The sequence below is a fragment of the Zootoca vivipara genome, chromosome Z (genome assembly GCF_963506605.1).
Source record: "Zootoca vivipara chromosome Z, rZooViv1.1, whole genome shotgun sequence".
Lineage (NCBI taxonomy): Eukaryota > Metazoa > Chordata > Lepidosauria > Squamata > Lacertidae > Zootoca > Zootoca vivipara.
Window position 1 is genome coordinate 33269813 of NC_083294.1, and position 14992 is coordinate 33284804.

At 43.2% G+C, this 14992-nt stretch overlaps 1 protein-coding gene across 7 annotated transcripts in view; it reads right to left on the reverse strand.

Annotated features, from left to right (window-relative positions):
- The window catches only part of DIAPH2 (diaphanous related formin 2), a 352029-nt gene that overhangs the window by 278292 nt on the left and 58745 nt on the right, over positions 1 to 14992 (reverse strand). For all 7 annotated transcript variants that reach the window (XM_060270211.1, XM_060270210.1, XM_060270208.1 and 4 more), the window contains 5 exons: positions 14226 to 14300; positions 14065 to 14134; positions 11716 to 11852; positions 8638 to 8746; positions 3712 to 3822 (listed from right to left, as the gene is read on the reverse strand). In XM_060270211.1, the coding sequence (XP_060126194.1) occupies positions 3712 to 3822; positions 8638 to 8746; positions 11716 to 11852; positions 14065 to 14134; positions 14226 to 14300 (502 nt within the window). The remainder of the gene's footprint in view (positions 1 to 3711; positions 3823 to 8637; positions 8747 to 11715; positions 11853 to 14064; positions 14135 to 14225; positions 14301 to 14992) is intronic.

Here is a 14992-nt window from a genome sequence, read left to right on the forward strand (position 1 = left end):
GGAGCCCTCTGTGAAGCATCAGAATAGAGAGTTGGGTCACCACCTGCCACCATATATCTTTAATGTATGGCAGTAGTGCCTTTGCATTAGTAAATAAGTGTGCAAACAATTCACTCCCTTTATCTGTGCTCCAGCTGTTCCTGGTAAATAACACATTCTTTATTTACCAGATTATTTTAGGGGACCTAGTAGCTGTCATTTTCTATGTCTGTCTTGCCTTCTTCCTCTTAAAAATTTCTGAGAGTATCTTTTAGAAAAATAGTATGTATTTTAAATATACTGTAAAATGTTTTAAAATGCTAACTGGTAGGAGGGTGGTCTTCTTTAGGATCCATGAGAGAGACTTGCCAGCCTCTTCCCGTCTCCTTATGCTGTGGTGAACCTTCCCGGTGGAAGCCAAACAGGAGGAAGAAAGGCCGTGCCAAGCACAGCCCCGTCTTCAACACCACCAACCCACCCCAGTCTGGATCCTCAGGGGGTCTTCCCATGCCACTTCCCCAGGCAATCCCTGGGTCTCCAGAGTTGAGTTTTTAATCTGTGCTTAATCCATGAAGGATGAAACAAGGGAGCAAAGACGAGCTGGCCGGAAAAAACACGAGGAGGGGGAAGCTTCCTCTTCCCAGTTTCCCACTCGCCTCTCTCTCAATGTCCAGGCAGTACTAAAACAAGTAAGAAAGGAAACAAGAAAAAGTGGAGAGGTAGGGTATGAAAATTGCCTAGAACTCCCCAGCTGGTTGTGCCTCCCTCTCAGCATTTGGCAAAACTCATCTCTGTGATTTCCCTACACACCCTCTCTTCAAGCATTGAACCTTATGGATGCTACCATCTTAGCCTGGCAGCAAGTTCAAACATGGACCATAGGAATGGTGGCAATAGCAGGAAGGCAGGGCTGCTACACTTTTAATTTGAGCACTACAGAAAGAAATCCAGAAAGAAACTCTCATGACCAGGAGTTATAAACAGGTATGTTTGTGAGGGCGCTTAGAGAGAGGGTTTGAGGAGGAGAAGCCCACAATGCTGTCTCATGCTGTGTGTAGAACCAAGAGACATGGGCATTGAGGGGGCTGCTGCAGTAACCTGTGCCATGATTGTCTTCAGCCTGAGAACATGCAAAACTACACCTGCAGCAAGTGCAAGCTGGTTGTCTTGCTGGAAGAGAAGGTATAGCAACTTGAGGTCCACCCAGTGCTATTTTTCTAGAAAAAGGAGCATAGAACGGCAATGGAGCCCACTTGAGAGGGGCTGGAGCCCACCTGAGAGGTGCCAGAACTGAGTTCCTATGAGTTCCCACTGGAAAAAGGCCCTCGGTCCACCTATCCACACTTCGAGTTACTGGGCAAGATGAGGAGAGCACCTAAAGAAGTGGGAGGCACCTGAAGAAACCAGTGCAGCTGCATAAAAAGGGCATATATAATACATAGAAGACAGGGGAAATCACAAACTAAGGGTATACACTCACTTGCAGGGAGAAGCTGAGGCGGACCAAAGCACAGAATGAACTCAGGCTTGCAAGAGAGGTTTAAAAGAATTTTAAAAGTTTCTTCAGCTATGTTCAAAGCAAGAGGAAGGCAAGCAAATGGTAGGTCCTCCACATGGAGAACTGCTATTGGGTGACAGAGAAAAGGCAGAACTGTTCACACACCTATTTTACCTCTGTCTTCACTCAAAAGGAAAGTGATGCCTAACCTGGTGATGACAGAATAAACATTGCAAAAAGGGGAAAGCCCAACATAGGAAAAGAGGTGGTACTTTAAATGAATTCAAATCTCCAGGACCTGCACTCAAGGCTACTAAAGGAGTTAGCGGATGTAATCTCAGAGCCTTTGTCTATAATCTTTGAGAATTCTTGGAGAACATGTGCGGTCCCCACAGACTAGAGGTGGGCAAATGTCTCCATCTTCAAAAAGGGGGGAAAGAAGACACAGTTAACTACTGACCAGTGAGCTTGACACTGATACCAGGAAAGGTCCTAGAACAGATAATTCTACAGTCCGTCTGTGAGCACCAAACAGGGGTCTCTCAAAAACAAGTCATGCCTGACTAATCTCATCTCTCTCCCTCTCTCTCTCATAGTGTTACAAGTTTGATGGATCAGTGGAATGCTGTGGATATAGTGTATCTTGATTTCTGTAAGGCTTTTGAGAAAATTGTGGAGAAGCTGGTAAAGTGTGGGCTGGATGAGGTATTTGTAAATGGTTGACTGACCAAACTCAAAGAGTCCTCACTAATGGTTTCTTATCATCCTGGAAAAGAGTGACTAGTGGGGTACTGCAGGGTTCTGTCTTGGGCCCGTTGTTGCTCAATGTAGTAATAAAAAACTTGGATGAAGGTACTGAGGGGATGCTCATAAAATTTGCATATGACACCAAACTGGGTGGGATAGCTAATGTCACAGAAGACAGAATCGGGATTCAAGATGACCTTAACATATTAGAAAACCAGGCCAAAACTAGCAAAATGAATTTCAGTAGGGGCAAATGTAAGGTTCTACACTTAGGCAGGAAGAACCAGCAGCACAAATATAATATGTGCAACACCTGGCTTGCCAGTAATACATGTAAAAAGGATCCAAGGGTCCTGATGGACCACAATCTTAACATGATTCAACAGTGTCATGCAGCAGCAAAAAAGGTAAATGCTATTCTAGGCTGCATCAAAAGAAATATAGTCTTCCAAACAAGTAAAGTAATAGTCCCTTTCTATTCTGCCTTGGTCACAACACACCTGGAGTACTGTATCCAGTTCTGGGCACCAAAATTTAAGAAATATATTGACAAGCTGGAACGTGTACAGAGGAGGGTGACCAAGATGATAAAGGGCCTGGAAACCAAGCCTTATTAGGAGTGGTTGAGGAACTTGGGTATGTTTAGCCTGGAAAAGAAGAAACTGAGAGGAGATATGACAGCCATCTTAAAATATCTCAAGGGTTGTCACATGGAAGATAGACCATATTTGTCTTCTTCTGCTCTGGAGGCCAGGATCTGAACAAATGGCTTCAAAAGGAAGGAGATTCCAACTAAACAGAAAAACTTTCTGACAGTTAGTGCTGTTCGAGAGTGGAACAGTATCCCTTGGGAGGGGAAGGGCTCTCCTTCCTTGGAGGTTTTTAGCAGAGATTGGATGACTACCTGTCACATATGCTTTAGTTGAAATTCCAGCATTGTCAGGGGTTGCAGGGGGTTAGACTAGATGCCCTTGGGTCCCATCCAACTCTTCAATTCTATTATTCTATTATTCTAATGATATACTCAATATACTTGTATTGTTTTGTTACAGACGGCACCTTTTTCTTGGAATTAAAAGCGAACACAAGATTATAATTGCAAAATTATGATAAATAATAAATTAATAATTGCAAAATGCTTTGTTATCATTATCTTGCTCTTCATTTGAAGATGGGGAGTTGATCCTTAAATACCGCAATTCCAGACAGCAAAGTCTTTCATGCAAAGGTGGATTTAAAACCTAAATCTCCATGTCTGTTTTACTTATCCAATATACAGTATATACTAAAAACTGATAAATTCCTAGATGAACAGGATAACTAACCATGCTGTCGCATTTTGCTCCCATTTCACTATGATTACAAATTATAAATAACCATTAAAGTCATACTTGGTTGCAGCATGAAAAACTTGTGTAAGATTTATCATTATAAGGCAAGCAGTCATGGTATTCAGTGCATTAGTAGTACCTCTGCAAATAACTTACTGGCAATATTTTCTTTAGTCCACAGCGCAGGAATTCATTTCTCAAGTGTATCCTAAAATCAAGATCTTCAGGGGAAGTGACAAGGGCATTTATGAACTGCATGCAGGCTGCCTGTAATTAAAAATTATGGTAAAAGCAGCTTATTAGATTCAGCCTCCTCAATGCACACAAGCAATAAACATAGTAGGGGGAAAAACTCATTCTTAAATAAGGAAATATACATTCTAACTAAAAACTTATTTTATGAGCAACACAGTAATATACTTTACAATAAAACTATATTGCCAATAATGCATCCCACTTAAACTGACCTCCATGAAGTATGTGTCAAAAGCTGTGCATTATAATTAAATGCTGGTGTTTGAGGTAGATATAACACAGTAGATGGTGGAACTTATTATTAAGAGATATTATTATTCATTGCCTTCCCAAAGCCAACTAAGTGAGGTGCTAGGCTTTGGGAAGGAGTGTGAGGCTCTGGCAGGGTCATAAGAGTCCTCCCAGCTTATTTACAAAGCTGGGAAAGTGCAAACTAGACTTTGAGAATGAGGCAGGAGAACTCGAGGACCCTGTCAGTCTCTCACACTTCTTTCCCAAAACCCAGCTCTTGGCTTCAGGGTGTCAGTGGGAGGGCTGCAGGGCAAATGGTTGTTAAATGTTGCCAAGGGCTGCCCAAAAAGGCCTCAAGGGCCACAGGCAGATCTCAGGCCACATTTTGGACCACCATGTATTAGAGAGTACCATGTTTAGCTAAAAGATTAAAAGCAAGCATTATTTGGGAAAAGCTACTGGCCAGTATTTCCTAAGAGGGAGCGATAACTGAGCCTCATTTTTCACCATTTAATTTTTAGCAGCACAGCAAGTTATATATGAAATCTGTGCCCAGACATCCCAGAAGTGTAACTTTTCTATACAGACTGCTGCAAGCTGGTGAAATCTTCCAATACCATACATGCATACAATGCTGTCATTGTACTTGCCTGAATGATCCTTGTTATGTTACGACTATGACATGACTGAACAAGCCAAAGTACATGTCCAATCGAAAATTAATAGAGAGAAAAGGTGCCATCTGCTGTGATTGTTTTTGCCAGAAGAAATTCTGGCTTAATTGCTTGTATTAATACTGGTAAAGTGAACATTTCAGTCAGAAACGAGTTAATGAGTCTTGAAGTTATACCTTCAGTCAAGGAGTTTGGATGAGATCATAAAACTTGCAAAAGCCTTTAAAGTGGATTCACTGTGACACCAGTATAACTGAATGCATCAGAATGGCACTACATGTAATGCTATCAATATATAGGTTGATCTTAATGTGTGATATAAAGTTATATATTCTTGATCACAGGGAGTTTCCCCATTTCTTTTATCTAGCTCTTACCCCTTGCCTTAGAAGCAGGGCACTGGGCACCATAACAGAAGGTCTAAAGGGCAAAATGACAAAAAAAAATTAAGTGTTCCCCCTAAAAATGGAAAAGAGAACCTAGACTACTTGGACTACTGCAATGCGTTCTACATGGGGCTACCTTTGAAAGTGACTTGGAAACTACAACTAATCCTGAAAGTGGCAGTAAGACTGGTGACTGGGAGTAACCACCGGGACCATGTAGCACCGGTCCTAAAGGATCTTCACTGGCTCTGAGCACAAATTAAGTGTTGGTGCTGACCTTTACAAAAGTCCTACATGACCTCAGCCCAGTATACCTGAAGGAGTTTCTCCACCCCCATCGTTCAGTCCAGAAACTGAGGTCCTGCTCCAAGGTTCTTCTGGTGGTTCCCTCACTGAGAGAAGCAAAGTTACAGGGAACCAGGCAGAGGGCCTTCTCGGAAATGGCGCCCACCCTGTGGAATGCCCTCCCCTTCAGATGCCAAGGAAATAAAAAACATTTGAAAACAGCCCTGTATTGGTAAGTTTTTAATGTTTGATTTTTACTATGTTTTATATATGCTGTAAGCCACCCAGAGTGGCTAGGGAAACCCAACCGGATAGGCGGGGTATAAATATTAAAATTGTTGTTGTTGTTGGGAAAACCCAGCTGGATGGGCGGGGTATAAATAATAAAGTTGTTGTTGCTGCTGCTGCTGCTGTTAGACTATAAGGTACAGAAACTTTTCAAGGAAATTTTGCTGTTCCACCAATAAGGATAGTTAGCAGCTGTTTAAATACAGTAAGCATTCTGCCCTTGCAAGGAGTTACAGTGATCTAATTGTGATACTCTTGTTGGCAAGCAGCCTAAAGTTTTAAATAAAAGTGCAGGAAACATTCTCAACTACTATTTGGTAGGAGTAAAAATTGATGTACCGTGTTTCTCATATTTTAAGACGTGCCTATAAAATCAGCCACGGCACGATTTTCTGGAGGCAATAAAATATAAGGCATCCCCCCAAAATAAGACATGCTGGGGTACCATAGTGTTAGTGGTGGGAGCAGGCCTGCATGGCGCTTCTGCAGCGCGCACCTCGCCGAGCGCTGCTGTCTCTCCCGGGTCCCGCTCAGTCGGGACTCCGCGCAGTGCACGCTGCTGTCTTTGCCGGGTCCCGCTGAGTCAGGGCTCGGCACTGTGCGCGCTGCTGTCTTTTCCGGGTCCAGCGGGAGGCCCCGTCATCCCCACGCGGCGCAGCGTCCCTGCGGGTGCTGCCTCAGGAACAGTGAAGCCACAGCGACCCTCCCGCCCTGCAGGCACCCCGGCGCTCCCAGCGCAGCCATGGCGCGGCGACCCGGAACTGGTCCCGCAAGCGCTTCCGGGTCGCCGCGCCTCGGGTTTCTAAGGAAACGCAACCCGGAAGCGGAGTTTGACCAATCCGCTCTAGGCTCCGATGGGGCAGCAGCCTCTATGCTTGTGCCATAGAGAGAGCGCCGGCTTGAAGCTCTGGTGCTGGTTTGTTGGCTCTGCTTTTGAGTCCGCCCCCACCCAGCACTGCGGAGCTTGGTTTGCGTGCAAAAAGCAACAGCACCGAAGGAGATGCGAAGGTAGGAGCCTGGGAGGGGGAGAAAGCCACCCCGAGATAGGCACCCCGTTCTGGTTTAGCGCTGCCCTGTGAGTTTTAAAAGTAGTGGCTGGGCAAAGCCCCTCCAGCTGCTGCTGTTTTTAATGTCTTGAGTGGGCCACGTGTATGGAGATCCCGGGCTGCCCAGGTGACAGTACCGCCCTCGCGGCCTTGCTGATGTCACAGCTGAGTCCCGACCCAGCGGGAGCCGACAAGGGCAGCAGCGCGCGCCGCACCGAGCCCGACCCAGCAAAACTCTCTGAAAGCTTAATACCGGTAAAAAAATTAAAAAGCTTAACAAAAAAATAAGACATCCCCTGAAAATAAGCCTCGGGGTGTTTTTTTGGAGAAAAAATAAATATAAGACATGTCTTAAAATGTGAGAAACACGGTACAGTAATGCAAATCTAGACATGTCCAAAAGTACTAAATTAAAGATTTTTCAGGGAGGGTGAATATAGATAAGGACATGCTTCTTTTAGTCCGTTTTTAACAAACATCAGACTAAGCAGACATCTAGGCTGGCACTGGAATCATACACATCTCCATGACATTTTTATACATCACTTTTATTTGTCTGGACATTTTATATCAGCTAGGACTAAGTAATAAAAAGAACTTTGCTTTACATTGCTCAATGTTACAGAAAAGAAACTTGGCAATTACATTCTTCATAACATAGCTTGCATTCATCAAAGGAAAGGGGATGCTATTGCAGCATGACCTTGACCTTTTATGGAACATAATCTTTCCTTTTGGTTCTTTCTATCACTCAAAGTTTTCATATTGTCATGTCAAGATTACAAAAATAATTCTTGTCTTATGGCCTTAACCTTACAGGGCAGAAGTCATGAACTCAATCGTTATCTCATTCACAAGTTGGTATTCTAGGACTTGATTTTACCTTTCTTGTGATGCAGAGCTAATGTACAATATGTGAGGGGAAACCCTCACAGTAAACTGAGTAACTAGCCATCTGAATACTGTATATTCATACCTAAAAATACAATAACCTACACCACTGACATACAAACGGAAAAACCTTTCTGTTATGTAGATCAGTTATGTAGACCACAACCTAAGGGACTTTGTGAGTGCATGGCCTCCACACACACATTTGTGCACACAATTCATCTCTTGAATGCAGAAGGATTCACTATCAATTCACAACATGGAAACACTGTCCATGTAACAGAAACATGTAGCCCCATGTGTATGGCTCACATGCAGCAAGTACATAGGAAGCCGCCTTACCCTGAGTCAGACCATCTAGCTCAATACTGTCTACACTGACTGGCAGCAGCTCTCCAGACTTTCAGACAGGGAAAATGCTCAGTCCTACCCGGAAAAGCCAAGGAATGAACTAGGGACTTTCTGCATGCAGAACAGATGCTTTACTGCTCTCCTACAGCCCTTTCCCCAAGCAACAATTGCACACTTTTGTGACTGGGAGATAATCTGCTGACTGGTTGGATTCTGCCCAGAAGCAGAAGACACTTGAACTAGGGCAGAACTAAACAAGAGTCAGGGAGAAGGAAGGCATATTGTTGTGTGTGGAGACCATGCAAGTATTTATTTTACCATGTTACTGCCAATGAGACTATTTTCATGTATAATAAAGAGCCATGTTTTTCATAAACAGGGATGTTAAAACTATTGGGCACTTAATTTCAAACACTTTCTAAAAAAATATTAACACTGCATTAAAGAGTTGTCTAATTTCAAATGTCTAAAATATATATGAAACTCTGAATTAAAGAATCTTGAAGCAAATATTTATTTGGGCTCCAAGCCTTTAGCCCTCCAGAAAAAGCTATGTCATAACTATAATCTTCAGCAGCCACTTGTTACACAATTATTTTCTTACAAATAATTTAATATTATATAAAATAGACTAAACTAAGATAATAGTTACGGTTGTAAACCAAGGAATCCCACCTGTAACTGCAAAGCTTCGTGATTCTCAAGCCCCTCCACAATGTTTGAGAACCGCTCTCCATTATTTCTCTCAGCAGCAATTGTTATGGCTCCCAAAATTTTGTCCAGACTGAAACAGAAATTTGTTATTTTAAGAATAAGCATTATAAGATATTCATGTACTTTATCTCTTAGAATCTAATAATAATAATATTTATTTATACCCCACCCTCCCCAGTCAAAACCGGGCTCAGGGCGGCTCACACCAATAAAATTACAATAAAACATAAAAACCAATTAATTAAAATACAGATTAAAATACAGTCTTAAAATTTAAAAAACAGCCTCATTTTAAGTAGTCCATAAATCCAAGCCATGAGGGAGGAAAACACGGGGTCAGACTAAGTCCAACCCAAAGGCCAGGCGGAAAAGCTCTGTCTTGCAGGCCCTGCGAAAAGATGACAAATCCTGCAGGGCCCTGGTCTCCTGTGAAAGAGTGTTCCACCAAGTTGGGGCCAATACTGAAAAGGCCCTGGCCCTAGTAGAGGCCAATCTAGCCACCTTATGGCTCGGGATCTCCAGAATATTGTTGTTTGTGGACCTTAAGGTCCTCCGTGGGGCATACCAGGAGAGGCGGTCCCGTAGGTACGAGGGTCCCAAGCAGCATAGGGCTTTAAAGGTCAAAATCAGCACCTTAAACCTGATCCTATACTCCACCAGGAGCCAGTGCAGCTGGTAAAGCACTGGATGAATGTGATCCTGCATCCGGGACCCCGTAAGGAGCCTCGCCGCGGCATTCTGCACCCGCTGGAGTTTCTGGGTCAGCTTCAAGGGCAGCCCCGCGTAGAGCGAGTTACAATAATCAAGCCTTGAGGTGACCGTCACATGGATCACTGTGGCCAGATCAGGGCGAGAGAGGTAAGGGACCAACTGCTTGATACGGCAGAGATGGAAAAATGCCACCTTTGCTGTGGATGCAACCTGCGCCTCCGTGGAAAGGGAGGCGTCAAAGGTTACACCCAAACTCTTGACAGAAGGCGCTGGCACTAATTGAGCCCCTGCAAGAGATGGGAGTTGGCCCCCCAACCCCATGTCGTCCCGACCTAGCCAGAGGACCTCTGTCTTCGAAGGATTTAGCTTCAGTCGGCTCCCACGTAGCCATCCAGCCACAGCTTCCAAGCACCTGGTCAGTGTGTCCGGGGCCGAGGCAGGGCGGCTGTCCATCAACAGATAGATCTGGGTGTCATCAGCATATTGATGACAACCCAGCCCAAAACTCCGGACAATCTGGGCAAGGGGGCGCATAAAGATATTAAAAAGCATCAGGGGAAGGATTGCGCCTTGCGGGACTCCACACACCAAGGAGTGCCGCGGCGACAACTCCCTCCCCAGCGCCAGCCTCTGTCCCTGACCTGAGATAAAGGAACGCAGCCATTGTTGGACTGTGCCCTGAATCCCCACGTCGGCAAGGCGGTGGTCTAAAAGTTCGTGATCGACCATATCGAAGGCTGCTGATGAATCTAAAAGAATCAGCAGTCCCCACCCACCTAGATCCAGTTGTCTACGGAGATCATCTGTTAAGGCGACCAGAGCTGTCTCGGTCCCATGACCAGGGCGAAAGCCGGACTGAAATGGATCTAATAGGCTACTCATAAATATACTTCTTTTTCTTAAAAGGATTTTCTATTATTTTTTTCCAAAGTATGTGTATACATACACAAAACTTAAACCAAGAAAGGATTTAGGAGGACAGGAAAGAAATCCTGGGTCTTTCTTCCCATTTCCAAATAATATTAAGACATTATTGTTTGAATCTGGAGGTAAGTAAAGTAAGATCACAGACAGAAAAGTTTCACATTCCTTCTTCCCACAGCAGTGAAATGCATCCCATTAAAAGTCTCTCTGGAGGGCTGCAGTGCCTTGCTGAACAATGTGCAGGGTGGGTGCTGGGGAAAGGGACAGTTGCTCAAACTCAGGTGGAGGTTCTCCAGAAAGGCTTCTCAAGGGGCTCAGGTGGAAGAAAGGGATAGATAAGGAAGTTCACAGAAGGAAACTATTTTAGGATTAAATCACCCTCTCCATATTGATATACAGTATTATGTGTTTAGAGGCAAGCAGGTAAGTTTTAGAAATTTCTCCAATGTGTGTGTGTGTGTGTGTGTGTGTGTGTGTGTCTGAAAACACACAGACACACACACACACTTCTTGCAACATACTTCTATTATGGGGTGCTGAACTTAATTTTTAATTCTTTATTTTTATTCATTGTATTCCTATCCAACCTTTTTCTGCAATGAGCTCAAGGTGACATCCATGATTCTTCTCTTTATCATTTAATTCAACAATTACCCTGTGTGGTAGTTTAGGCTGAGAGGCATTGATTGTCCCAAGTTCACCCAGTGAGCTTCTTGGCTAAGTGGGGATTTGAACCCTGGTTTCCAAGATCCATGTCCAACACACTAAACACTACAACCCACTGGCCCATGGTGCAAGAAAGTCACCACCCTTCTAATTCTCCTGTGACAATTCTACTCAGTTCCACCTAGTCTTTCCTTCTTTGCACTAAAAAAAGCATGCATTGTGACAGTCTCAGCAATGCAGGTTGCGTCTCAAACCAAAGGCTTATCAAATGAATCATCCTGTTTCCCATAGTGCCAGCCAGATACCTCCAGGAAGCCCAGAAGCAAGTCATGAGAGCAGGCATCCCCAAACTGCGGCCCTCCATATGTTTTGGCCTACAACTCCCATGATCCCTAGCTAACAGGACCAGTGGTCAGGGATGATGGGAATTGTAGTCTAAAACATCTGGAGAGCCGAAGTTTGGGGATGCCTGCATGAGAGTAACAGTCCTCTCCAGCAATTACTTCCCAGCATGCTGCTTTGGATCACGAAGGCAGCAAATGGCCATCAATACTACTGGACATTAATAACCTTATTCTCTATTCAAAGTAGGAGGCTGCTGCTGTCAGAGTAGGGATCTTGAAGTCTCTTGGGCCGTAAAATAGAAAGGGAAAAAAGGTCGGGTGGATATACAGAAGATCTTGGATATAAAACACTGAATTTAAATTGACCAATATCTAAGTTTCTGGTGTTACTTACACATTTTCTTCTCCAACAATGCAAATGGCAGAAAGTATTTTTACTGTTTCAGTCATCATATTTGGTTGCTTTGGATCAATTGCTCTGGCAAGTAAAAGAAGGCTTCTTTCATCTCCTAGGATTCTTTGCAATCCATACTATAAAAATAAATAAATTGGAATAGTTATATCCAAAATAATTCCCCTCTATACACACATCCTAATCAAATTACAGTTTCCACAACTTAAAATAAATTATTATAATACAAAAACATCTGTGAATCTATGCTAATCAACAGAAGCAATGAGAGAATCCAGTTTAAAAACAACTCTACCTGATGGGATTGCTACTTGAGGCTACCAGTTTAAACGTTAACACTTCTTTGATAAGCTGACTGAATATCCTTTGTTAAAGCTCAAGGTGTTTGACTGGTTAAGCTGATGCATCAGAATACAAGCTATACTGAGTTCAATGGAGCTTATTCCCAGATATGTATGCGTAGGTTTGCAATCATGCTACAAAAATGTTTAGTCTTTAAGGCAGGGGTCGGCAAGGTTTACCTCGCCTGGGCCAGTTCACTCCAGTGGAGATCCCTCCGTGAGCTGGATCGCGTGCATGTGTGAGCTCGCACTCCCACGATTTCCAGTGCCTACATCTGCACAGACGTGATTTTCAGCGCTGCAGAATTGAGTCCCTGCGCCACACTGCACCGGTTTAGCACAGCGCGCAGGGACTTGCCAAGCAGGCTCAGGGGCAGCTCAGGGGCCAGTTAAATGACCCCCATGTGCAGCTTGTGGCCCATGGGCCTTAGGTTGGTGACCCCCGCTTTAAGATTCCACCTTCAATTTAGTAGGATGGGATTAGGGGATGCAGTTGACCTATATTAGAAATGAGTGTTATATACCTTGCATTGTCTTATTTTATTATCATGAAATTCCAATTTTTTGGTAAGAATATTCCAGAAAAGTAGTCTATAATGTAATAGCAAGTCAAAGTCTTTGGTTCTCACCAAAGTCTTTGGTACACATGGTTAGGATCGTGCTGTTAGTATAACATCTTTATAAGATCGCTAAGTATTTTTTCAGCTTGAGTCCACCATGTGAACATACCAAGATGCACACCTCAAGTGTTTGTGTGTGTGTTTCATTGTTTCCTTAATAATAAATAAATGTGGGGGCACTTGTTTCTTGCCACTGCTCCCTCTCATTTCACATAATTCTGCAGTATCCAAGAGTTCTGAGTTTAAGTTATTCCACATGCTACCAGTTAAGATTAGCAATGAAGAACAGCATGCAGATGCATGTTCACACTCAGCTTGATCTGAGAGGCTGAAGGGAAGGAGGGGCAAAAGAATTAGCCTTTAATGATGCCCATCCATTTGGTGCATAGTCTCCAATCCCAACTCAACCACACAATACTTTAATATGTTAAGTGGACATCATAACTTAGTGGACTGCAGGATGGAGAATGGAAAAAAATGTGACTCTGTTCCTACTCTCAGAAATGTAATTGTGTGTATCTTCCAAAATCTCGAATGTAAGTTTTCACAATTATTTATTTATTTATTTATTTATTTATTTATTTATTTATACATACCCCGCCCATCTGACTGGGTTTCCCCAGGCACTCTGGGCAGCTTCCAACTGAATATTAAAATACAATAATCTATTAAACATTAAAAGCTTCCCTAAACAGGGCTGCCTTCAGATGTCTTCTAAAAGACTGGTAGTTGTTTTTCTCTTTGGCATTTGGTGGGAGGGCGTTCCACAGCACGGGTGCTACTACCGAGAAGGCCCTCTGCCTGGTTCCCTGTAACTTGGCTTCTCGCAACGAGGGAACCGCCATAAAGCCCTCGGTGCTGGACCTCAGTGTCCGGGTAGAATGATGGGGATGAAGACGCTCCTTCAGGTATACTGGACCGAGGCCGTTTAGGGCTTTAAAGGTCAGCACCAACACTTTGAATTGTGCTCAGAAATGTACTGGAAGTCAATGTAGGTCTTTCAAGAGCGGTGTTATGTGGTCTTGGCAGCTGCTCCCAGTCACCAGTTTAGCTGCCGCATTCTGGATTTGTTGTAGTTTCCAGTTCACTTTCAAAGGTAGCCCCACATTGCAGTAGTCCAAGCGAGAGATAACAACATTTTATATACTTCTTAACCAATGAAGTAACTCATAAATTAGCTGCCCATTATTCTCTCTTCTGACAAAAGTAATTACAGAAAAATAGGCAAAGCATTGTCACCCATAGGCCAAATTTCCCTTTCCTAATTTCAGCTGTTTATAAACACAGAGAGAGGGGGGAGGGAGGGGGGGAGTCACTCACATAAACTGAAGTCACTTGAAGGAAAAACCAGAAGAAACTGAAATTCTTACCTTATTATTCATAAATGCTTTGAGGCACTGTATAAGCTTATGCTGATTCTTCTTGTCAATACTTTCTTGCCTTTAAAGGGGGGAAAATACCAACAGTAAGACACTGTATTAACTGCTCCCCCTTTTTAACTATCCCTTTCAATGATCATGTCTGTACTTACTGTCTCTTGTCCAGAAGCTTCTCAAGAACATCCAACAGAAGCCCAAGCCCTTCATGTCCAAAATTGTTAACCCAACTGTATAAAAATAAAATGCAAAATAGTTTACATTTCCTTTTTTACAGAATCATACTAACCAAGTGCCTGTTACAGGCAAAGGGGCTCCAATGCACATACATGAGGTTGAGGATAATGCTGAATGTCTATATAAACACAGAGCTTAACCTGCAACATCTGTCTCACCAGCCTAGTTTGTGATATTAAGGAAAGTCTACTGAAAAGAATCCAAAACTGCTAGGATCTTATGGAACAGAAAATCCCTGTGTTATAAGTATTACAGTATTATGTGACATAATATTATTAGGCAATAAAACTATTCTAACTGCCTCAACAGCAGCAGCAGCAGCACCACATGCACCACATGGATTAACAGTTTGTTTATCTGGAATATTTAATCTTCTAAGCATTTTCCCCTCCCAATGGGTCATATAGATTCACACAACAGAAACACACATGAGCGCATGCACACACATGAGAAAGGCAGTCATGTTCATAATCATCAATTAAGCTTAAAAAAACATGTTAACTAATCCATGGGAAGAAGTAAGAAAATATGCAAATAAGGACTTCTGTGGGGTTGGTATCTCAATCCTGCTTTCTATTGTCCAGGGCAGTGTTAAATTCAAAGGAGTTAAAGGGAACACAAAATTCCTAGTAGGGCCATAGGTTCATTCATCTGTCACTGGCCTTGAACTACATATCCTCTAGAT